This window comes from Oreochromis niloticus, linkage group LG10, assembly GCF_001858045.2.
Source record: "Oreochromis niloticus isolate F11D_XX linkage group LG10, O_niloticus_UMD_NMBU, whole genome shotgun sequence".
Taxonomy (NCBI): domain Eukaryota; kingdom Metazoa; phylum Chordata; class Actinopteri; order Cichliformes; family Cichlidae; genus Oreochromis; species Oreochromis niloticus.
In genome coordinates, this window is record NC_031975.2 from 4,711,576 (window position 1) to 4,737,761 (window position 26,186).

General features: G+C 39.3%; 2 protein-coding genes across 4 annotated transcripts in view; both read left to right on the forward strand.

Moving 5' to 3' along the window:
• The window catches only part of pknox2 (pbx/knotted 1 homeobox 2), a 97,600-nt gene extending 86,690 nt beyond the window's left edge, over positions 1–10,910 (forward strand). For all 3 annotated transcript variants that reach the window (XM_005454560.4, XM_003449813.5, XM_025910910.1), the window contains 5 exons: positions 498–595; positions 5,117–5,236; positions 5,374–5,450; positions 6,815–6,993; positions 8,300–10,910. In XM_005454560.4, coding sequence (XP_005454617.1) covers positions 498–595; positions 5,117–5,236; positions 5,374–5,450; positions 6,815–6,993; positions 8,300–8,562 — 737 coding nt within the window. In that variant the 3' untranslated portion in view covers positions 8,563–10,910. The remainder of the gene's footprint in view (positions 1–497; positions 596–5,116; positions 5,237–5,373; positions 5,451–6,814; positions 6,994–8,299) is intronic.
• Positions 10,911–19,049: 8,139 nt separating this feature from the next.
• Positions 19,050–25,502, forward strand: LOC100704171 (pannexin-3). The gene is made up of 6 exons (XM_003449812.5): positions 19,050–19,253; positions 19,502–19,694; positions 22,606–22,748; positions 23,058–23,272; positions 23,743–24,494; positions 24,933–25,502. The coding sequence occupies exons 2-6, from the start codon at positions 19,511–19,513 to the stop codon at positions 24,989–24,991; spliced, it is 1,353 nt and encodes a 450-aa protein (XP_003449860.2). The 5' UTR covers positions 19,050–19,253; positions 19,502–19,510; the 3' UTR covers positions 24,992–25,502.
• Positions 25,503–26,186: the final 684 nt, after the last annotated feature.

Below are 26,186 nucleotides of genomic sequence, written 5' to 3' on the forward strand. Positions count from 1 at the left end.
GTTTACCATTCCACTGCTATTATATACAGATATCATTAGGTACATGTTTGTGGCTGTGTTTTGTATAGCTGGTATCAGAGGGTCATGATAAGTATCCATCACAGACAGCTTGGCTGGCAGGTTCTTATAATGTCAAGCCTGTACAGTGAAATGTTAATCCTGCCCTCTGGAAAACCCTTTTAACCCAAAATAAATCAATGTCTCTCCCTTTGATCACGGCACACTGAAGAGCTCAAACAGACTGTGATAAGAGTGTCTTGATCAAGGCTAATTAAGCCAGCAGCAAAAACACACTCCTCCTTCTCCTTGTTCTCTGTGTTTTTTTTCTGGGTTAAAGGGCAGTAATGCACTTTGAATTTATCATTTAGTCTCTTGTTTGCTGTGGTTTTGATTGCAAGGCTGACAAGCAGTTAATAAGCTCGGGTGCTAGTGTAGGATCTGGCTTCTAGTAGCTGCTGAAGACACTTGATACTCATGGCAGCAAATTATCCCCTCAGGTGGGACCCTGTACCAGCCAGTTGCCATGGTGACATCGCAAGGGCAAGTGTTAACTCAGGCGCTGCCTCCGGGAACCATTCAGATCCAGAACTCACAGGTAAAGCTGTCTGAACCACAATGCTTTCTGGCCAACGTTGTCACTCCTCCTTGTGCCCTCACCACCTATGGTCTCAATTTGTTCTTTACATCTCTCAGACCTCCCCGGTGGGTTTTTTCATTGTCTGTCTGAACATAGCGCCCTGCTGCCAAACAAAATGGAAATTGTTTATTCCCCTGATGTTTGGGGAGCCTTTGTGATACCATGCCACTGCAGATGAAAATCGCACAAGGACTTATATCAGTTAAAGACAAATTTGTGGATGATGTGATTTAGGTAGATACAAGAAATAAATCCCGGATCTCATACAAAAGACTGATTAATTTAGTCATTCATTTTTCATTGTTCAAAAACCTTTTGTTAAAAACAAAAAGTACAGGACATTTGAGATGTGAACAGAACAGAAGTAAAATATTTCAGAATTTTTATGAACAGGAAATATTAGGATCACAAATATTTTATCGCCAAAAGATTTAGAAACTTGTATGAATGACTGAAATGTATTTTTTTTTACTGCACAGGGACAGATTACTGGTTTTAGTATTTTAGTTCCATTTAGAGTGTCAAAAAGCTTCTGGAATTGTTTAGAATAGCTGGGACATTTGCTGTATGCCTGCTCTGTGACTGTTGGTTTGTTGTAAATATGAGGATACTTATTTTAGAGAATCATTACTCTTATCTGAAGGCAACAGACCCTTCAAAAGAAGGGTCTATTGCCTCAGAAGTGAATGCCAAAAAGTGAACAGATGATCCACATGGTAATACTGATGAATATCATATGGAATATTAAAATTGAAGCTTGCTGTTATGCACAGTAAATAACATAAGAATAATAAGGACAATGTGTCAAATTAGTTAGCCAAACTGGGACAAAACGCCTTGCAATTAATAGATGAAGTATTTTAGACAAGACGGACTCGGTGCAAATGTATATTATAGGTTCATTTATGTTTGTGTTAGGTTTATCTTGTTTTTTAGCCTTATTTAAAATTTATTATTTAAAAAGTTGTTTTTTTACCCTGATGATTTTTTAAAATTGTTTTAAAATTTGCCAAAGCTTTACCCTCTTTCGACACTTCTGTGTGCACCTTGGAAGTCAGGTTAGTCTACAAGTCACAAAACACTTATTATCTACCTCACATTGAATCAGTAATGTGATAATTGCAGATTTCTACAAGTTGAAAGGCCTCGAGAAATTGTTCAAGTGTGAAACAATTGTACAAGTTCCACAACCATACCCAAATGCAAATGCCTAAATGCACTGAGTTGCTGACACTGAGTGTTTGGCTGACTAGATATTTGCTTTAACAAGTTAACAATGATTTCTCTTTTTAGTCTCTGTCAGTACCCTCACCATAGCATTTGAATCAACACATCATTCTGAGAAAGGAGGATCCTAACATTTGCCAGTAATATATTACTGTTCTTAAATTCAGGGCAACAATTAGAGAACACTCGTAGAGAGAAAACAGGCAAGGCCTGGAGACAAAATAACAAGATGGTTTCAAGAAAAGTATCAAAATAAGACAAAACGTAATGACAACTACAAAAATAGACAGGGAAGCACATAATATACAAGAAAAAATACAGAGAGGCACAAGAAATTAACCAAAGTAAAGTGATATACAAAGCAGACAGAATGAGAGTTTTACTACTACTACTAAAGACACTGACTACGATGTATATAAAAGACTAGGACATTCAGTATTAGTTTCTTTAGTAGCCTTCAGTATCAGCCTTCCTAGAAGCTGGCAAATTAGTCATACTGTATAACATTTTGTCTTATTCTAAGACTTTTAAAGTAGTCTTCATATAAGCAAAAATACTTTATCATCATAATTTTACTGTGGGAGAGATACAGGGACTAATTTTTGAGTGGTTTAGGTAGGAGAGGACTATCGCCTTTTCAAACCTTTATGACTTTTCTTTTGTTATGTAGTGCCTCACCTCTGTTTGGGAAGGAGTACAAAGGCTCCTCTAAAGCATAGAGCAACAGGCACTTGAACCCTTCCTAGGTCTATGTACAAGATACAGTCACAACAAAGACCTAAGACACCAACAGCTGAAGAACAGACAAAATATACTGTATGAAAGTTGGATGAACATAAAAACATGAACAAAAAAAATTGGTTTCTTAATAAATTGTGTGTCTGGCATTAGCAGTAATCTAACCTTGATTGTGATTTCATAGCATAACTCTATTACAGAAAATAGAGTTGTGGATGTAAGAGGCTATATCGATCTGTATGAACAGCAGTTTAATTATTACAAATTCATTGTGTTTGGAATTTAATTTTACTTTAACAATCTCCACCCACTTTGTTTTTGTGGAGATTTCAAACAAATTTATGACAAAGAATGGCTCCATGCTGGAACCAAGGCTCCAAGCAGAGCCAATCAACAGGCTGTACACTTGCTTTTCTGAATGGGGGAAAAAAGAAAAGAAATGGGGCAGAGGAATTTAACAGTGTTCTGTGTTGGTTTGAAGAGCGGCTCAGTTTCATGTAATTCTGTGACAGTAACAGTGACCCAGCTGGTGCCGAGTTCTACATGCGTGCTGGGAATTGAACACAGCCCCTTCGCCACTTTGCCGACAAGCCCCGAGTAATCACACTCTGAGGCTCGGTGCTGCCAATTAATTTAACCTCGCCTTCTCCTGGAACACACACACTCCCAGGACAGAAGGAGCCACGTGACACACAGCTGCAACTGTAATGAGTCTTGTTTTGTGTTGGGAGAATGAGGGGGGATCTGTGTGAATGTCTATTTATGGGCATTATGTGGGTTGTAGGTGGGTGAGGGTCAGCATCTCCGTGCCTGTGGATTCTTTCCACACTATTCTCCGTGGAACCTAATAATAGTGGAGCCTAATGATTTCCCTCCAACAAAATATACAACTTACATGAAACTAGAGGACCAATGAGGGGACCTAGTCAGGAGGATTTAACCCATTGGGGCGTTAGATTTATTTATAGAAAAAAACAAGTAATCTCCCATTTATATACAAAATATACTCTATCATGGGGACTGAAACGGCTCCAAATAGTAGGAATGGTAGGAAAATGTTTGGTTGATTTCTTGGCACTGACCGAGCTTTTAGGCACAGTCCACAAGATTTCAATAGGGTTACGGTCAGGGTTTTGGGCAGGCCATTCCAAAAGTTTAATGTTAGCTACTGCGTGTATTCCAAAACCAGTTTTGATCTATCTTTAGGATTATTGTTCTATTAGAAAAGCCAACTGTGCCCAAGTTTCAACCATCCAACTGTTCATTTGGGGTGAAGTTTTTGGAGGTAGTACTTCATTATTCCAAAGTGCAATGCACCACTAGCAGCAAAGCATCCCCAGAGCAATGATCAATCATTTTTGCTCTGGGGATGCTTTCATTTCATGGCATACTTGAGCATTCATGGTTTTTGTGTTATTTCCAAACATCCTAGCCAATTTCCTCTCATTTGACAGATCTAAATAACTTGTACTTGTGCAGAGTTGTCTGAACTGATTATCTTGGAATCTGCAGTTGTTTGGAAATGACCATTAGCGTAACTTTGTGCTGAACATTGGGGTGGGGGGGGTCAAGATCTCTGTCTAAATAAATAAATAAATCTGGGTAAATGAAAATGATCAAATGATTAAACATGCAACTATTTTGCTGGTAATAACTGAAATGAGTAAAGAAAATCAACAGCCTATTTATGCAAGATAATTCATAATTTTATTGGGGGGGGTTATATTGGTTGGGTCTTATTATTGGGGGGGTCATAAAAAAAAACAGTTCAAAGAAATTATTAAAAAGCCCCAAATTACTATGGGAAAAAAGAAAAACACAAAACAATATTAGTCATGCTTTAATTAGAAATAGCGAGTTAGTTATCATTAATTAGAACACAATAATGAAGAATATCACTAGATTTTTTTCCTTTACTATGTCATGTGCAAACTTTATCTTAAGCGTGACTGTGATAAAAATGATTTCTTCGCCAAATAACAAACCTACATGTTCTTACAACAATTAAAAATATTTGCAGTTAGTTGTCTCAGCCAGACATGAACTCACATACTCACACACATCAATATGTAGGCTGTCAAAGACTGTCAATAGTCTGAGAGCATCTCGTCCTTCAGCACTCACACTCCAAACAGAAACATCTGAATAATGATTTCTCACTGAACACAAAGGCTGGTGTACTACAGGTCAACATCAGTGAAAATTCAAGCAAACACAGGCCCACCCTGCATCAGTGTCCCTCTAACTCACCAATGCCAAACTGTGAAACTCAAAGTCCAAGCACCACACAAATATCAGACTAGTCACGGGTACTGCTTCTTTATATTTTAAGTATCATTACTCAAATTCAGTTACCATGGTGACACTTGAGGAGGTGTTTCTGCCCTTGCCATAGGAAAAAAAAGGTAATTGGTAGTCTGAGTTTGTTTCCGTGGCAACAATAACTAAGCCCTATGGTCTTTTCCTTTTTTCTTTCCTTCCTCTTTCTTTCCTTTCTGTTGTCTGTGAATAAAGGTAAATGTGGACCTGTCCTCCTTGTTGGACAGTGAAGACAAGAAGTCTAAGAATAAGAGGGGAGTCCTGCCCAAACACGCCACCAACATCATGCGCTCCTGGCTCTTCCAGCATCTCATGGTGAGGCACAGGCAGACATTTACACTGTGTTTGAGGGCAAGACTTTTCAATGTTTAACATAATTATGGTGCAGCACATTCCATTTTAACAGCTGGAAACTGCTTGAAAACTGAAATGTCGTTTCCTACTTCTTGCAGCACCCATATCCAACAGAAGATGAGAAAAGACAGATTGCAGCACAAACAAGTCTGACCCTCTTGCAAGTAAACAACTGGTAAGATTCTGTAACCCAAAAAAGTCCTCATGTGCATGTGTAAAAGCAAAACACGGATTCATATTCTTATTTAAAAAAGTGAGACGTTTTCTTTAGACATAGACATAAATATACACTTTATTAATCCCACACAAGGGAAATTCATTTGGCATAGCAGCACAAGTGACAGGAAGAAAAAATGAAATAGAGATATATTAGAAAATTATTAATAGAAATATATGAAAAATAGTGTGCAAAAAAGCCCAAAACGTTATTACATGCATGAATTTATATATATAGCTAAAATGCAGTGGAAGTGATAATGTATACACATGCATTTTTTAAACAGTATTTATCCTGTGGGGGTATTACATAGACTGACTGCTGTCAGGATGCAGGACCTGTGACAGTGATCTGTCCTACTGCTGAAGGACCTGTTCAGGGTCCCCACAGTCATTTAGAAGTATTGTCCATAATAGATATCAGCTTGACTAACATCCTCCTCTCACCCAGTTCCTCTGTGTAGTGTAGCGCACTGGCTCTCTTCATCAGTGTATTCATCCATTTACTGTCCCTCCCCAGCAAACAAACAAAAGCTTGGAGTAGCAATCACTGTCATAAAAGGTCCTACATTCCTGAAAGACCTCAACCTGCACATCAGATTGAGCCAACCTTGACCCTTCTTCTACAGAGCATGAATGTTAAGCTTTAAATTGAACTTGACTATGCTGGCATATCCGAGTATATCATTGATATGGTGGCGCCATCTCCTGGTTGAATACACCAAGTACATGTGGAACAACCCCCCCCCCCCCCCCCCCCCCCCTCTCTCTCTCTTCTTGTTTCTTGTGTTCCTTTTCTCTGAAGCTGCTACCACTTGGCATCTCTATATCTATCACTACAGCTGCCATTGCCAGTGTGTCTGTATCTGGAAATCCCACAGGATCTTAGCTGAGTCATTCTCAACCACAGTGCCTCTGTGCTATCTTTCAGTCCAGCTTTGTCCACAAGTAGAATTTCACAGTGTCAGCCACTTCTATCTTCCGGGGTTACTGTGCAGGGTCCTATCTATCTATCTATCTATCTATCTATCTATCTATCTATCTATCTAAAGAGAGAGAGAGAAAAAAAATTTGAGACAATTTGATACAAAAATGCATTCAAAATTTTCACTAGGGTATGGTTTAATCAAATGATAATATTTTAAAGTGTTGATGGTCATATTCAGTGTTTTGTATGTACTTGTTTTTTATTTTATGTCTTCCTTAAATCTCTGTACTTTTTAGTAGTACTAATTAGATAGATATGTAAAAGACATGCAGAGTAATTAATTTGGATTCGGAGGTGTTACTTTTCCTAATATGACTTTTTTTGTCTTTTTACAGGTTCATCAATGCTCGTCGACGTATCCTTCAGCCTATGTTAGATGCCAGTAATCCTGACCCGGCTCCTAAAGCGAAGAAGATGAAGTCCCAGCATCGTCCAACACAGCGCTTTTGGCCCGACTCTATTGTGGCTGGTGTATTGCAGACGCACAGATCTCAGACAGGAAGCAACTCAGACAGTATGCCAACAGTTACATTTTCCAAGAAAAGCAAAGCAAACAGCTTTCTTTGGGCATTAAATAATCCTTTACTTTTTAATTTTTCTTTAATGTGTTCTTGATTTAAAAGTAGATTGCTTTTTGAGGTTATTTAAAAGAAGAAAAGAATATTATACTCATAAATATACATTTGTTTGTGAAGCCACCCTGTTGCCCTACCGCAGTTAAGCCTAATTACAATCTATGTATGTGGCCAGTGCTTGTTGTGTAAAGCACTTTGAGTGCTCCAAGAGAGTAGAAAAATGCCATATAAGAACTATTTACCATTTACCAGCCTTAGATGGTTACTTCACAAATAACTCTTTCTAGCTATAAATGACCATTTAAAATTTTACATGTCATCTCTAAAATTATAGTTGAAATATAGTGTTTGCAAAAATATTTTTATACACAATCAATTATAGTAGTAGAAACAGTAGAAATAAACAGCAGAAACAGCAGTCGTCAACTGTGGCTGTTATGGGACACAGTCTAAATTTAATGTCTGTGATTTTGCTTGCTTGACTATAATGAGTTTGTCCTACAGTTATCACTATAGCTATAATATGTACTTGAATTTGGAGGGGTAAGAATACTGATAAATGGTAAAATTGCACACACTGTACAAAAAAATAAACAAACTAAAAGCTTGTCTGCTTGAATCCAAACCACTAGGTGGCAATATTACATCTCTTTTGTTTTTTTGTTTTTTTAGAGTATCAGTTTCTCTAAAAATATGTCCTAAATCAATCAATAGCTCAGCCTGCACTCATGTGTACAAACATTTTCAAGTCTCTTGGGAATAGTTAGAAAAAGAAAATGAGGACTGCCTAGATTTTCTTTTACTGCTACACAGTAGGTTGTAGACCTCAGTTGCTGATGCAATTCATTATCTCCTGTCACAGTACTGCAGCTGGTACAAGTGTAGACAAGTAAAAGAAAGCTTCCCTACTGGAGTGCAAATATAGATAAAAGGTAGGGTAAGAATTAATTTCAGTGGCAGACAAAGTCTACGTAAAGTTTTGCAAGGTAGAATTGATCAAACTGATGTGTAGGACGGTATAAGCCTGCAGCTCCTTGAAAAAACCATTTTCAGGTGGCTCCCAAAATTGAGTCTCTGGCCCTGTAGCCACTCTGAATATTGGCTAATTGAAATTTCTAAATAATACTGAAGCATGCACAGACAAATAAAAAGGTCTATCTTCCTCTGCCTACATTATTATTTTTTAAATGTATCTGTCACATTATAACCCCTCTTCTCCCTACCCTCTTTCTGGCCTCGCTTCAGACCCCCTGAGTATGGACAGTCTCCAGTCACTATCCTCAGATTCAGCCACCCTGGCCATGCAGCAAGCCATGCTCGGAGCCGATGACTCAATGGACGGCACTGAGGAAGAGGATGAAGAGGAGGAGGAAGAGGAGGAAGATGGCATAGAGGAGGATGATGAGGAAGAGGATGGAGAGGAGGAAGATGACAGGGGGAGGCAGCTGTCCAGCCGGGGAGCGGGAAGGAGAGATCTTAGCATGGAGCACAGAGAGGAACTGGAGTAGTCTGTCAGAGGCAACTGACAGACTTTATGAACGCTGATCTCAGTCGTGAACTTAATACAGCCTCATTGAAACTCAACTAGTACGCCTCTAATGCTGAGTGACTCTAGAGAGCATTTACGCACGTATTAGTTCTTTACCACAGACTCTAATCAAACACAATGACCATCATGTTTATAGGAAAAATATTAGTTTAATGCTGATTTGTGTTACTGCATTTTAACACAGTATGTTCGTATGTAGTGAACTCATGAACTTTCTGGAGAGTAGCACATTTTTATAGCTCTGGTTATTTATGGAGAGGAATGACACAGGAACTAAAAGGTTTGAAATTGAGTACATTTAAAAGCAGCATTTAAAGATGTTGGGTGCTTTTACAGGAACTGATTCTTATTTTTTTTAAACAAACAATGAGGAAAAGCGTTACATGGATTAAAGAACTGAAAATCTCTTTTGACTGTATGTTTTAGCAACTACTTAATTGAATGTAATAATTTGTCATCTGAAATTAGCTACTAAAAGGGCTGCAGCCATTTTTAGCAGTTTTTTTTCATCTGAAAGTGCCCTTTATTTTAAATTGACAGACCACAGTTTCACTTTGCAGCTAATGTGTCATTTCACTTCCTAAAATAAGAGTGAGAGGACAAAATAAAGGAGAATGGATGTGTGTGTAATACATTTCAAATATTTGTTGAAGTCACTGTTGGCTTCCACTCTGGGACATCATTCACAAGTTTTAAATGACTCATAGGTTCTCAGGTTTAACAGCACTCTCGTTCGACATGTTTCTTCCTCATGAGCAAAACACTTGACTTACTGCTGCCGCATGACTTTTACAACACTCTTGGTTTATTTTCTCTCTTCCCATGAGCAAAAACAGCTGTACTAAACCAGTGTATACTGACTGCACATATAGTATGTATATTGGATTTTTCCTATGTTTGTATTCTGGTATTGAGGGTTTGCATATTTATTCAGTTTTTTGTGTGTAGCTTCAGACTTCATATTGTCCATGACATTTTCTGGATAAGGGTGTTGAAAAAGCAGGTGGCCATGCACATATGTATCTAACTCCAACCACCGACTCTTTGAAAACTGCTTGCGTATTTCTGTGACCTTGATCAGTTCTGTCAGAGATCAAGAGCCTGCCGGTCATACGGACTCAACACTGAGAGAAATCACGCAGAGATGCCTAGTGACTTTGGAAAAAAATGTCATGTACCGACACTGACTTCTTTTTGATGGAAGACATTTTTGAGAAAACCATAAAAAAGGGAAGAGACTAAGTAGTAACCTATCTTTCCATTTTATGTGAAGGCTTTTAAAGAAGCTGTGAATCGATTTCAGACCCCTGTTTTGTATTAAAACAAATGGAATCACTCATCTCTAATGTGAAGATGTCTAGAAAAAGAAAAAAACTGTTATATTGGATGTTCTGAGTGTTCATTGTGAAGTATGTTTCCTGTTATTATTCTTTTTTTTTTTAACTTTTTAAAAAGTTTTAAATGAATCTTCCAGAGCAAGCAACAGACTAGGGGACTATTTCTGTTTCATTTGTAAACTTTGTTGTTGTCATAATCTATTGTGTTTCAATAGATCACTTTTAATAATTAAACATGTAAAGGTACTGATTTTGACTCGTGGAAGTTCTGCATTTGTTTGAGCTGAGCAAACACATGCAGGGCTCTGACTTTTCACAGAGGGAGGCAGTTTGATTCATTAATATTTCGATACAGAAACCTGTAAATCATTTTTACAAAAGAGAGTATAACATTTCTTCACCATCCTCACAATAATTTCCAGATTACAAATTTAGTAGTCTAATTATTGGTTAACTTCTCCCACTTGCCTGTCCTGTCATGTATAGCCTTCCACCCACTGGTTATATCTCAAGCCTGTGATTTAACTCGCTGGAAAATGCCCACCCAAATGCTCGCCCACCTTCTCAGCCAGCTACCATAAACGAACCCACAATCTCCTGAATTGTGGCCTCTTTGAGAAAATCACTGTATTGCTTTTTTTTTTTTTGACATGGCTTATATATGTAATTGCCTTCCTGCATTGTTTTCAACCTCACCATAGAAGGTCAAACTCTAATTGCATCACTTAAATCTCTGTTATTGTTCAACTTTGTTACTCCACCTTTAGCCATATTTTATGGCAGGAGGAATGTGAACTATAGCAGTCACATAGGACCTACTTAGCAGAGGTAACATGTAGTGAGATGATTAGCTATTTGACTTTTTTTTTGAGGAAGCAATGGTCAAAATGCATGGGAGAGGAAATATGTGGGAGGGAAGACACAGCCATATTTACACAAGTGGTCTAATAAAAAAGTGCTTCAGACATTATAACATTTGTTCAATAATTATTCTGCATGGAGTTCATGTGCAAGACATTAGATGAGTACAATAGCCAGAGGTCTTTTCTGAACAGTGGAAATACCAATTGGAGAGCAAGTGGAGTCAAATGTGCATGTAAGAATCTATTCATATAGTATGTATGCAAGGCATTTTAATTTATCATAGAATGGATGGATTTAGCTACAGTAGAAGTATTGCCTATATAATGTGGTGGAAGCCTGTAACAGTCCATATATGCAATCTGGGTATAATGGTAAATGGTAAATGGACTGATTCTTATATAGCACTTATATAGCACTTTTCTACTCTCTTGTAGTGGATTAGTATCTTGCCCAAGGATATTTGGCACGCAGATTTGAGCAGCTAGGAAATGAACCTCTAACCTTCCAATGAGTAAATTACATATTCTCCTTCTCCATGGATAATGAACCAGCTGCTAAGTGTTGGGCCTTTGCTAACCAAAAGCCCAAAAGTCCTGATCCCTAAGGTTCCCCAGAAGGGACCTGTCTCAGCACAACATGGAAGCTCCTGTCAGCCATCATAGTAGCTAAGATGAACTGGCACATGGGTCAATACTTAAACAGGGCACAGAAGAGAATTGTCAGAAATGCAAGAAGAGCAAAACATCAGCAACTGGTAGACAGAGCAGTTAGTTAAGACTGTAAGACCAGCCTGACCAACCTGTGCACTGCCTAGATTGACTACAAGAAAGCCTCAACTACAACTCAATGCACATACATGGATTCGGGAATATTTAGAACTACAGAAAATCAACAGGACTCTAAGAGTATCAGGAATTCAATGGGGATGTGACGAACAACACTAGAGGCTGACTTCAATAATAATAATAATAATAATAATGATAATGGATTATAATGGACCATACATTGTGCAGTTGGAACACCGCTTTTCCCTCCTGAGTCACCTGAGGGTTTGCCAGAAACTCATCAACGCAGTCCCACAGTCTTTTTCCATAGCCTCTTAAAACTCCTCCCACACCCGAGTTTTTGCTTCAGCCACTGCTCTGCTTGGCCTGTCGGTACCAACCACCTTTTGGCCACAACTCAGAGTAAAAATGGTCCATTCAGACTCAATGTCCCCAGTCTCCACCTGATCCAACTCACCAGCAGATAGTGATCAGTTAACACCTCAGCCCCTTTCTTCACCGAGTATCCAGAACATACAGCCACCAGAACCATTCCTGAATGTACATGCAGCAGTCTCTAGGATGCTGGTCCCAGAATTATTCCACATCCCAGTCGCTAGCCTCAGTAGCCGGGATCAGACTGCCAGGGTTTCCGCCCTTGGCTTCCGCCTATGAGGTGCCGTAAGGGACATTATTACTGAAACGCTCTCACACACACTACTGAAATTTTAGCTCTCACACACACTACTGAAACGCTCTCACACACACTAGTGAAACGCTCTCACACACACTACTGAAATTTTAGCTCTCACACACACTACTGAAACGCTCTCACACACACTAGTGAAATGCTCTCACACACACTACTGAAATTTTAGCTCTCACACACACTACTGAAACGCTCTCACACACACTAGTGAAACGCTCTCACACACACTACTGAAATTTTAGCTCTCACACACACTACTGAAACGCTCTCACACACACTACTGAAATGCACTCACGCACTCCACTGAAACCAGAGGCATTTCCGCTGAACAGGAAGTTGTTTCCTGACAAGTAAACTGATGGAAAAAGTGGTATATTTCAAACCAATACAAGGATGTGTACTCAACAACCTGCTAGTACCGCAGTCCCCAACCTTTTTTGGCCGACAATAATTTCACGGACCGGCCTTTAAGTTGTCTTGGATAAATACAGTAAAATAAAACCAGTACCGCTACCAAAAAAAGATTTATTCATAACACACGGGAAAAGACCCAGGGAAACCGACTTAACAATATAAACGATATAAAAATTAAAAAACGATAAATACCCTGAAAACCATAAATTTCAAACTCAAGCCTCAACTCTTGCGACCCGGTACCAAACGACTCACAGACCGGTACTGGTCCAGGACCTGGGGGTTGGGGACGGCTGTGCTTGTAGCCTAAGTGAAGCAGCCGCATGACTTAACAATATTTTAGCTTCCTTGAATCAAGGAATGGATTCAAGGTGCAACAGGGAATTTGGCAAGTATGTCCTGTTTCCCCTAAGCTTTTTATATTGGCAACTCAACTGTTAACACTATTAATCAAAAATTCTAACGACATACAAGGAATATCAATTTTTAATAAAGACTTCAAAATAAGTCAATTCGCAGATGATACATCTATTTTTTTGAAAGATAAATACGTGGTAGAGAAAACTAAATTTTCTCTAAAGCTTCTCGTTTATCTCTCAGTATCAAAAAATGTGAACTACTCCTGATTCATACAAGCTCTGACTCCTCAATAGCTTTGGTTATAGTTGAATCTAAAGTTAAATATATAGGGCTGATAATATCTAAAAAACCCAATAAGCAGAGAAGACACTAATATTTCTAACTGTATCATGGAGATGAAGAAATCACTTAGCCACTGGTTAACCAGAGACCTCGCTATTTTTGGCAGAAACATCCTATCTAAAGCTGAAGGCATCTCCAAATTGATTTATCCTTGTCACTCTCTATATATCTCCTCTAAAAACATTAATAAGGCTAACACAGTTATTTTCTAATTTTTGTGGAGGAATAAAACCCATTACATTGAAACATCTCAGCTTGTGAAGGAATACAATAAAGGTGGTATCAAAACTCCAGAATTAGAATTTATGGTTGGCACCCTTAGAATTAAATGGTTAAAATCTGAGATAATGAGATATACCCACAACTTCTCCCCATAATTAAACCTTATGGAATCATAGGGTAATAACACTTAATCAAAAATCAATTTTCAAGAGCGACTGGTTTAAACAAAAAGATTATATTCATAACAGATTTGTTGGATGATAACGGTGTCATTCTAAGTTACACAGACTTTTCAGAAAAATATTGTCTAAACTGTTCTCAAAGAGAATATAATAAATTTTGTGAACTGGTCCCACTACCTCTGCTGCATTTGATTAAAAAATTTATGCTATACAATAATTTCTCATCATTGCTCCCAAATTTATTGCTAGGGCAATGTCAGCTGTTTGATAAAAATGCAATAATAAATTTATCAGTAGTTTCTTCAAAGACAAAATATTTACAACAGAATGGTTACATTACATGGTTCTAATTTAGTTATTTCATATACACTGGATAAAGCATACTAAAAATTCATGAAATAGCCTAATCTACCTAAAGTTAAAGAAACACACTTAAAGTAATAAACAAAATTAATCCTGTGGCAGAATTTCTAAAAAATAGATTTGGTTTTGAGGTGGATCAGTGTTCTTTTTGTACTGATGAAAATGAAACCCTAGAACATCTTTTTTTCTATGCCCCATCACACAATGCATTTGGTGCAACTTAAAAAACTGGATTTCCCTAAATATTAATGATGTGCCACTATTTGAATTACATCATAAATTTTTTTATATGGATCATCTAGCATTGGGTGTCTCAGACATTATTAACATCATCATACTTTTGAGTAAATATCATATCCATTGTGCTAAATGGAGGAACGCTAAGCCTTCTCTCCCTGGTTTTATTAATGATTTTAAGATATTTTTTTCTTTGCTAAAAAAGACAAAAAGCACATATGCCAAAAAAATTAACCAGGATAATGCCCATCTGCTATTCTAAATTTTGACTTATGCTGAGGCTTATATATTGTTAAGTAATGCAGCTGCTTCACTTAGGCTACTAGCAGGTTGCTGAATAGACATCTGTGTAGTGGTTTGTTTGAAATCTACCACTTTTTCCTTCAGTTTCCTTGTCAAGAAACAACTTCCTGTTCAACTGAAATGCCTTCCAGTTCAACTGAAATGCCTTGGTTTTTCAGTAGTGTGTGTGAGAGCGTTTCAGTAGTGTGTGTGAGAGCATTTCAGTAGTGTGTGTGAGAGCTAAAATTTCAGTAGTGTGTGTGAGAGCATTTCAGTTGTGTGTGTGAGAGCGTTTCAGTAGTGTGTGAGAGAGCATTTCAGTAGTGTGTGTGAGAGCTAAAATTTCAGTAGTGTGTGTGAGAGCATTTCAGTTGTGTGTGTGAGAGCGTTTCAGTAGTGTGTGTGAGAGCTAAAATTTCAGTAGTGTGTGCGAGAGCGTTTCAGTAGTGTGTGTGAGAGCATTTCAGTAGTGTGTGTGAGAGCTAAAATTACAGTAGTGTGTGTGAGAGCGTTTCAGTAGTGTGTGTGAGAGCATTTCAGTTGTGTGTGTGAGAGCTAAAATTTCAGTAGTGTGTGTGAGAGCGTTTCAGTTGTGTATGTGAGAGCGTTTCAGTTGTGTGTATGAGAGCTAAAATTTCAGTAGTGTGTGTGAGAGCGTTTCAGTTGTGTGTGTGAGAGCTAAAATTTCAGTAGTGTGTGTGAGAGCGTTTCAGTTGTGTGTGTGAGAGCTAAAATTTCAGTAGTGTGTGTGAGAGCGTTTCAGTTGTGTGTGTGAGAGCATTTCAGTAGTGTGTGTGAGAGCTAAAATTTCAGTAGTGTGTGTGAGAGCGTTTCAGTTGTGTGTGTGAGAGCGTTTCAGTTGTTTGTGTGAGAGCTAACATTTCAGTAGTGTGTGTGAGAGCATTTCAGTAGTGTGTGTGAGAGCGTTTCAGTAGTGTGTGTGAGAGCATTTCAGTAGTGTGTGTGAGAGCTAAAATTTCAGTAGTGTGTGTGAGAGCGTTTCAGTTGTGTGTGTGAGAGCTAAAATTTCAGTAGTGTGTGTGAGAGCGTTTCAGTTGTGTGTGTGAGAGCATTTCAGTAGTGTGTGTGAGAGCTAAAATTTCAGTAGTGTGTGTGAGAGCGTTTCAGTTGTGTGTGTGAGAGCTAAAATTTCAGTAGTGTGTGTGAGAGCATTTCAGTAGTGTGTGTGAGAGCGTTTCAGTTGTGTGTGTGAGAGCATTTCAGTAGTGTGTGTGAGAGCGTTTCAGTTGTGTGTGTGAGAGCATTTCAGTAGTGTGTGTGAGAGCGTTTCAGTTGTGTGTGTGAGAGCATTTCAGTAGTGTGTGTGAGAGCTAAAATTTCAGTAGTGTGTGTGAGAGCGTTTCAGTTGTGTGTGTGAGAGCGTTTCAGTAGTGTGTGTGAGAGCTAAAATTTCAGTTGTGTGTGTGAGAGCTAAAATTTCAGTAGTGTGTGTGAGAGCGTTTCAGTTGTGTGTGTGAGAGCATTTCAGTAGTGTGTGTGAGAGCTAAAATTTCAGTAGTGTGTGTGAGAGCGTTTCAGTTGTGTGTGTGAGAGCGTTTCAGTAGTGTGTGTGAGAGCTAAAATTTCAGTAGTGTGTGTGAGAGCTAAAATTTCAGTAGTGTGTGTGAGAGCGTTTCAGTTGTGTGTGTGAGAGCGTTTCAGTTGTGTGTGTGAGAGCATTTCAGTAGTGTGTGTGAGAGCTAAAATTTCAGTAGTGTGTGTGAGAGCGTTTCAGTTGTGTGTGTGAGAGCGTTTCAGTTGTGTGTGTGAGAGCATTTCAGTAGTGTGTGTGAGAGCTAAAATTTCAGTAGTGTGTGTGAGAGCGTTTCAGTTGTGTGTGTGAGAGCGTTTCAGTAGTGTGTGTGAGAGCGTTTCAGTTGTGTGTGTGAGAGCGTTTCAGTAGTGTGTGTGAGAGCTAAAATTTCAGTAGTGTGTGTGAGAGCATTTCAGTAGTGTGTGTGAGAGCGTTTCAGTTGTGTGTGTGAGAGCGTTTCAGTAGTGTGTGTGAGAGCGTTTCAGTAGTGTGTGTGAGAGCTAAAATTTCAGTAGTGTGTGTGAGAGCATTTCAGTAGTGTGTGTGTGAGAGCATTTCAGTAGTGTGTGTGAGAGCATTTCAGTAGTGTGTGTGAGAGCTAAAATTTCAGTTGTGTGTGTGAGCGCTAAAATTTCAGTAGTGTGTGTGAGAGCGTTTCAGTTGTGTGAGAGCGTTTCAGTTGTGTGTGTGAGAGCGTTTCAGTAGTGTGTGTGAGAGCTAAAATTTCAGTAGTGTGTGTGAGAGCGTTTCAATTGTGTGTGTGAGAGCGTTTCAGTTGTGTGTGTGAGAGTGTTTCAGTAGTGTGTGTGAGAGCGTTTCAGTAATAATGTCCCTTACGGCACCTCATACCTCATATCCGCCTGGCACACACTGCACTCGACCCCTACAGTGCCTCATGTGGGTGGTGGGCCTACAGGAGCGTGGGCCCATGTCCCTTCTTCTTGCACCAGCCTGGGCCCCATTGCCTAAAGGCACCCACCACCCCAAGCCTTCAGTTGATCCAAAATGCTGCAGCAAGAGTACTGACAACTACTACTACTACTACTAGCTTCTCTTCAGTGCCTCCCTATTAAATTCAGGATCAAATATAAAATCCTTCTCCTCAGGCCCCATCTTATCTTAAAGCCCTTACAGCACTGTATCACCCCAATAGAGCACTCAGACTGTAGGCTTAGTTGTGGTCCCTAGGATATTTAAAAGTAGAATGGGAGGCAGAGCCTTCAGCTTTCAGCCCCGTCTTCAGTGGAACTAGGTCCCGGCTTGGATTTGGGAGACAGAGACAGACACTATCTTTACTTTCAAGATTAGGCTTAAAAGTGTCCTTTTTGACAGAACCTATAGTTAGGTGACCCTGAATCCATCCTTAGTTATGCTGCAATAGACTTAGGCTGGTGGGGGCTTCCCATGATGCACTAAACGTTTCTCCTTTTCTGAACTCTTTTCACTCATCAGATGTTAGCATTAATTTCTGGCTCTCTTCCACAGTATGTTTATTGTCTTTCTCCTTTCCGCACCCCCAACTGGTCACAGCAGATGGCTGCCTCTCCCTGACCCTGGTTTTGCCAGAGGTTTCTTCCTATTAAAAGATAATTTTTGCTTCCCACTTTCGCCAAAGTGCTTGCTCATAGCACCTTGAGGTGAATGTTGTTGTGATATATATAAATAAAATTGAATTGAACTGAAAATTGAATTATTAAAGAACTTAGTTTAAATAAAGAATAAAATAATTTAAAAAAAAAAGGATTTCAGTTATAATAGAGCTTTAACCCATACCAACCTTCGCTGCTGAATTCTAGTAGTGGGCTTGCATGAAAGAACAAACATTTAAATCTTAGCACATGGTTAAGGAATTCAAACATATGACCAAAGCTGCTTCGTGTATGGTTGTGGGAATTTTGTGTCAGAAGTGAGAACCACTTGAGCAAAGCATCTATAGTAAAATAAAAGCATTGTAGATGTTAGGTCTAATTGTTGAATGTTGCCATTGTGTTTCTTAAATTTGTACAGTCTTAGTTCAAGCAGTATTATCAAAGCTATTCCTTTGATCCTGAGCACCTCTAACCACTTTGTGTTGGGGGAGGTTTTATAGCAGATACATCCTATCTGGAAGATCTACTTCCTTTGATGTAAGCTTCCTGCGTTTACGACCCTTTGGTCAGCAGGAGGACACACACACACACACACACCTGCATGCATATACATACAGTGCCTTGTCTTTGTAACCAAAGGGGGTTGCGAGGGGAGGTGTTTTGTAAACTATTGTTTGAAGTTTGTCAATAAAAGCCAGCGAGAGGAGGCCCTCATCGGGGTCACTTCCATGCTGGACATAGACGAGGCCTCCCTTGCGCAAGTAATCGATCGATCGCTGACTGTCTTGTTTTCATTCATGATGAATAAGTCTCTAGAATTAGCGGGGTTTGTGGGAACAGACCCAACAGTAGATTTCTTACATTTAGAGTATAAAACCCTATCAGAGTGTTCTTGTCACTTCCATGCAGTCAAAGAGAAGTTTTGCACAACATACAGCATGTACAGCCTGCCAGGGACAGAAACAAGCCATCTGGTGTGTTATTTGCTACAGTATCTTAGCAGTAGCTCTTGGGCTGAAGTGCAGTAAAAAATAGAATCAGAATGATAGAGGCTGAAAAAGCCACTGGTGATGGTTCACTTGTTTGAAGTGGGCTACAGCCAGTGTGCTTCACAGCACACACATATACAGAAATACACACGCACACACACACACACACACACACACACACACACACACACACACACACACACACCGGCTGTAAGACCCGCTGTTGAGAACTGGAGGTCTGCTGCAGTCAGTGCCATTTGTGAGAATACATGCTTCCAGATGTCCTCTCTGTAATTAGAGTTAGACTCAGTAAATGAGAGGTTGGATCTTGGGCTGGACCAGGCTGAGGCCCTCCCTGACTATTTAAGCTGCTTTCCAGCACTGTGCAGATTTTTATGGAAATTCTTGTCTCTGCAACCACATTTTCAAATAACATCAGCAGAGAAAGCAGAAAGACTTGAGGTAAGGTGGTAACAGCTTTCATCAGATGTCTTTGGATAATATACTTTGGTTAATGTAAATTCCATTTCTGATTTGTTATTCTAGAGAATTTCTTTTATTACTAAAGATTTATCAGAATTATTGCTCTATTTTGTCACATGTAGTGAAGAACGGCAGTGAACATAAGATTAACGAAAGCGGTCATATATGAGGTAAAAACAAACAAACAAACAAACAAACAAAAAAATCCATCTTTTTTTCTTGCTTAGGTGTTCAAAATGTCCATCGCCCAGGCAGCGGCCAAGGCCATGCTATCTGATGCCCTGCTGCGGGATGACTCTGGGATACACCGTATCAGCCACCTGGAACTGGAGCTTCCTCTTGACAAGGTCATCAAGTTTGTGTCTGTGGGCCTTCCGCTGATGCTGGTGTGCATGGCATTTGCCCGTGAAATCTCCCTGGGTGAGCAACTCTGTGTGTTTTTTTAATACTATGTCAGGACGATTGTTTTGTATTCCGTTTGCTTTTGCCCTTAATTATACCCTCATGAATATTATAGCTCTTTTTTTCTCCATGCTCTTATTGGATTTTGTGGTCCTTGTTCTAGCAATGTTAATAGTCTTCCTTGTACAGAAACAACTGATGTTGTTGAAAAATTGTAGTAACACAGCATAACCGATCTAAAGCCACACTACAAATATACAGTGCATTAACTGTTACTCAGGACAAGCACATATATACTATGTTTTAGTTAACCATTCAAATAGAGTGGATCTCAGTTTATTGTATATTATTCATTAACCTCCGTTTAAATCTATGGTTTGTAAACATAACTTAACCTGCCTCCAGCCTCCCCCCATTTATTTAACCTCTTTCCACTGCTTAATAGGGTTCTTAACTTTTTTAATCTCAAACAGATTTGCAGGTTTGATAAAGCAGAGTTTTATCCCCCATTCCCTCTAACTTTAGAATACGTATATAAGGAAATTTAATATAAAGAGCTGTAAAACAAAGATATTAATTACTCAGTCAAGGAAGAGGAAAGATTTAAACATCTGTCATAAAAGGAGGACTGTAACGGCTGACTCTATTAAGACCCCCTCAAAGCCTCAACAGTACATGTTATGAAACATTGACAAGACATCATGAAATTACTGAAAACAAGAAATAACAAAGGGTTTAAAACTCCATTCAGTACTTTATTGGTTCTACTGCCATTTCTTCTGCTGTCAGAGGGGAAAAAAAAACAAAAAACAATTTAAGTGGAACAAGCACACAGATACTGTATCCCTGGCCATTCATAACAAAAAGAGCACAGCTGACAATCATAAATATACTTGGCAGGTCCACAAGTGTATTGCTGCAGAGACTGACTGCCTTGACCTTGAACTAAACGTCTTCTCTACAGAGCCGGTGTGCAATCAGCCTGATGCGCCTGATACTAATTGAAACAGGGGATGATTGAGAGGAGTGTTCACTAACGGTGGCAAGCTGTAATTACAAGCCAAAGTTTTTCTCTAGCAGCTCCCCTCTATTTAAGTCAAATGAGAGGATGTGTTGATTAACCAGAGGAGGGGATGGGGAGTGTGTGTGTAGGACATGACATGGTCCTGAGATTCACAGCTCATCTGCTGCATCTTGGCTGCCTATCTGCTGGCTTGTCAGTTTCACAACAGTGCTTGAGTGTACTGTTGTCTGGAGCCTGGTTTACTTGCACCTGTGCACTTAGCCAAGAAGTCTTGTTTAAAGCACAAATGTGGAGGCGATCTGCCAATATTAACTGAGGTTTAGAAGGAGGTAATAGAAGCAGGGACAGAACTTTTTTCAACTCCCTCAGATTGTCAAATGGCTTGCACAGGTAGGGAACTGAAGGGGAAAATATTGTTAAAATATTGTTACAAGACTTCATGAGAAGGCATGCTCTGTTGTTTTTGTTTATAATTTTTTTTATTTAGGAATTATTTAGTAACATGTAACAAGCTGCATGAAACCATCATTGGCATGGTTAGTACATAATAATAATAATTATAATAATGCTTTCACAGCATGTCTTTTATCCTGTCTTCCTTCTCTCTCCCCAACCGGCTGTGGCAGATGGCTGCTTCTCCCTGAGCCTGGTTCTGCCGGAGGTTTCTTCCTGTTAAAAGTTTTTCCTTCCCACTGTCACCAAAGTGCTTGCTCATAGGGGGTCGTATGATTGTTGGGTTTTTCTCTGTATGCATTATTGTAGGGTCTACCTTACAATATAAAGCATCTTGAGGTGACTGTTGTTGTGATTTGGCCCTGTATAAATAACTTTGAATTGAACTGAATTGAAAAAGTCCTGGGTTCTAATCTACCATGTGGCTGTGTAGAGTTTACATGTTCTCCCCATATCTGCTTGGGTTCTTTCTGAGTCCCTCAGCTTCCTCCCACAGTCAAAAGACAAGGGACTGAGATGAGTTAATTGGTGATTCTAAATGTGTATGCATGGTTGTCTGTCTTTCTTTGTTAGCCCTGCAACAGGCTGGCGACCTCAGTATACTCCACCTCTAAACCACTGGGAGCTGAGATAGGTTCCAAGAACACTGTGATCCTGAATTGGATAAGTGGAAGACACTGGATAACTGGATTATAATAAAAAACACAAAGTCATAGATATCAGATGTTTTATTTGAGTTCTGTGTCAATGTGGCAATACAAGTGCTCTCCTTGTATTTTTAAATATCTATATTAAAAATCATGACCATTTTAATAATTTTAGCACTTAACTAGGGCTAAATAATTACAAAAATATGCACACCGATGAGATAAGTGGGCCATGCACTGTAATCATGAGGTGGAGTGGTGAGAGAAATTATATCCTGGCAGTAGAGTAGTGGCAGCATATTTGTACTTACAGAGAGCTGGCCAAATGTGGAGGGTGCAAGGATAAAACAGACTGTTTCTCTTGCAAAGCTGCAAGTAGGTGGGGCACACTAGAGTCTTCTAACTCTAGCTCTCTGTTTAAGGGTGGAGCACCCTTGAGAAATGACAGATGGGTGTGGGTGGACGATATGTGGTAATATAAAGGTGAACTAAATATAAGGTGGGTGAGCATAAATTTGGAACACAGTCACCCAGAGTTTTTTTTTTCTTTTAAATGCCATGTTGCCACTTGGAAACATATAATTTCTACAGAGATCTATTCCAGTGAAAGGGAAAGGGCATGCAGAACCTCAGATGTACAGCATGTGTCTAACATTGGACTTTTAGGATGGAAAACTGTGTGTGTGTGTGTGTGTGTGTGTGTGGCTTACAGGGATATCGACAAAACAGAATCAACTGATGTTGCATAAAGCAATTTTCCATATTTTCACATCAGGTTATAGATCAATATTTGTATATTTTGCAGGGCCTCAGATCAGCTGTTTTCCTCCCACTAACTTCACTGTGAAGCAGGCCAGCTATGTAGACACATACTGCTGGGACTCTCTCATGCATCATGAGTTTGACAGTGATGGGAACTTTGAGGAGCGCTCCCTCTGGGTACACAAAGTGAGTTCAAAGATTCTGATCAAGCACTCTTGAATGTTATTCCTGCCTAGAGTGGATGATAAACTGCTGAAACCCCTGCAAAACTTCATTCAAAAATGTCAGTGTACCACATTTCTGAGTCAAGGATCTATTTAGTTTAGTTTTTTCTAAAAACAAATCACAAATACAAATCATTCATGCTTCTTCATTTGTAATACTAAGTTATTAATAAAAGATGAGTAGTGAGACTGGCTGTTTTTTGTGTCATCTCTATGATTGGGTGTTTTCTTCTCCATTTATTCCTAATTTCTGTTGTCATTGTCTGTCCAGATGTTCCCTTACTCTCTTTTGGCCATGGCCGTGCTGATGTACCTCCCAGCTCTAATCTGGCGCCAGCTTGTCATGCCCACACTGGGATCAGACCTGCTCTTCATAATTGATGAACTGGACAAGTCCTACAACCGCTCAGTGCGAATGGCCCAAAACATTCTGGATATGCGCCAGAACACTAAGAACCCACTGACGTTTCAGGCTGAGTTGCAGCGGTAAGGGTTTTATGATTGTTAGTTTGTAAAGTGTTCATCATTTTGTTTTTTTCTAAAAATCATACTTTCACGTTCATATTTATGCTTTGAGTAGCTTCAGAATATGATTATTGATTCACTCACATGTCTAGTTGAATAAATCTCCAAGGACTCCTGTGATAAAACTAGGTCATTGCAGCAGCAGTAAAAAGTATCTATCATTCAGAGGATACAAAAGTGATGTTATTCTGTCTCTTGATAAACTAGGAAATCTAAGAACAATCTCTTCCTCTCCCACAGCAACTACCCTTGTTATAGCCTTAAGCAAAGTGCTTAGCTACCAACAGTCTCAGTACTGTTGGAATTGTGGTCAGGAACTCCTAGGAGCCAAAAGTAGAACATTTTGGTTGTGTTGGGTGGCTCCCAGCTGGGTGTATTTGTAGCAGTATGACTATGGTTATAATTCTGAGTTTGTTCTTGTGTCATTTCAGGGCCAAGAAGAAGCGGTACTTTGAGTACCCCCTTCTGGAGAGACACATGCAGTGCAAACAAAACTCATACTTTCTTGTTAGCATGCTTTTCTTGCGAGGCTTCCTCCTCCTGATCTTCATGACTGCTGCCTGCCTGTACCTGGCCTACTTCCATCTGTCTGCCTTCCTACAGGATGAGTTTAGCTGCTTCGTACGCACAGGGATGCTGCGAGATCAGAACTGGGTCCCTGAATTGGTTCAGTGTAAAATGATTGGCCAGTTAGTCTTTCAGGTGATAAGTGTTGCTAATGGTGCCATCTATATCCTATTGGCACCTATCGTCCTCTTCAGCCTCCTTCGACTCTTTGTTTGGGATACCACCTTCATTTCTATCTATGAGGTCCTCCCAGCGCTGGACCTCATCAACAGACGACGGCTAGGTTGCCCACTGAACGACCTCAATGTCCTCTTGCTCTTCTTGCGTGCCAACATAGCTCACTTGAAGTCCTACGGGCAGGTGAGGGCTTTGTGTTCTCTGGCACCTCCACAGGTGGGGAACACCACAGCACAACAAGGTTTACATGCAATGCTGACCCAAGAGGAAATAGAGGAGCGTGAAGAGGCAGCAAAGGAGCTTGCTGAGGAAGTTGGGGAGGCCAGGGAGGAAGGGAAACTCAACTTAGTGGACATCATGACTATTCTGGGAGCAGCACAGGGAAGAGTGGTGAACTGCAATGAGAAGAGGCCTCTGGTGGAGGAGAACATGAGTCTCGGTACCGTAACACTTATCTACACACTTAAACGCCTTCTGCTAGTGGCTATTTTTGTCTACATCATTTGGGATGTACAGAAAATCATTAAGTGACCTCCAGACTACAGATACAGGTTCTAAAAAGGGAATAACAAATGCTTTACATATATAGTAGGTTGGCTTTAGCAATGCTCATTGTATAGAAATGAAGGTCATATCCAACAGGACTTGAAGGAACCAGTTTGATAAGCAGTGGCAACTAAAGAATCCAAGTCACAATATTTTTTCTGTGTGGTTTTAAACTGCACTGCTGTATGTAACCACAGCAGAGCACCTACATTTCTAAAAGAGTCTTTTCAAAACACTGGCTTATGCTTAGATTGATAGATACGTTGATAGATAGGTAGTTATAGAGTTGTGGTACTTCCTAGTCCTAACTGCCCTCTCCGTCTCTTTACAGAGCCAAACCACCAGGGGTACCATGAGTTGAAGGAGACTGCACCATTTAGTCATTACTAGGCATCCTATGGACTTGATCAATATGATAACATGGGGGAATAAGAAAGGGAAGGGGTGGGCTGAAAACAAAACAAAACAAAAACATTTTTTGAGTTATACGACAAAAAGTTCTGGCTGTAAATGTCAATGGAGCAGGATTTGTCAGTTTTCTACAGTATCTGCCATTGAATTTCTTTGTGTCTCTCAGTATGGGTGACTGAATTACTAAAAGACAGTGTGCAAGAGAACACTTTTTGACAACGTGACATTTGTCAGAAATCAGAATTCCGTAAATATACAGTCCATACAGTACGCTACTGTACACTCCTGATTTCCATCAAGACACAAAAGAACATATTCAGTGGCAGCTATGGGTTCTGTTCATTTTCCGCAACTTCCATTGCATAATTTTATACAAGGTGAGGGTACTGAATATTTTATTTGATGTATTCCTGTCTTTTATCCTTTGTTTTCTGTGAATTACAAACACTTGTATTCTATATATTTCAAAATAAATAAATACTGTTTTTAATTAGTTGTGTGTTTTTTTAATCAGAATGAAACACATGAAGTCTCAGTTTTGCATTGTACATTTATCAAAGAGCTTCTACTCTAATACATCAAAGTCAAACTGAGCTCTTTTTTAAAGGCTGACTGAGAGCCTCTCATTTTAAAAGTGATTGTATTTTTATTTCACACAATTCTGTTCTTTCTCAATGCACAAATAACAGACACTTGTATGGAACAGTGGACAAACACATATTAATTACATTGAGGTCAAAGCCAATTCATCTGAATTGGAAATCGTAACGTATAAAATTACCAAAATGTATTTACATTCTAGACTCTACATTATTAATTATTGCACCAGTTCTTACAGACATCATATGTAATACTCGTATACTTGTGTTATGTTCTTAGGTAAATTGAACATAACAAGAAACGTGGCCCCCCTCTCCAACACCACCCAACAAAGAGCCAAAACTGTAGCAATCTCTCTCTTTTAAAATGCTATGCAGCAATTTATTTATCTCTAAAGGTCCCTAAGCTTCTCTACCAAACAAAAGTCAACCAAAAAGAATTTGCTTTTCTAATGTTCTACTTTGAAAAACAGGAGAAAACTGAGTTCGACAGAAATGGCTTCTCACTCCTACAAGGCTGCTGCAGTAGATAATAAATATATACATTGAAAAGGTTACAAATGAGCTATTTTACA

Coding starts and splice junctions, on each gene's coding strand:
- LOC100704171 (XM_003449812.5), top strand. CDS start 19,511: ATGTCCATCGCCCAGGCAGCGGCCAAGGCCATGCTATCTGATGCCCTG. Junction 19,695..22,605: donor TGCCCGTGAAATCTCCCTGG/GTGAGCAACTCT, acceptor TATATTTTGCAG/GGCCTCAGATCAGCTGTTTT. Junction 23,273..23,742: donor TTTCAGGCTGAGTTGCAGCG/GTAAGGGTTTTA, acceptor GTGTCATTTCAG/GGCCAAGAAGAAGCGGTACT.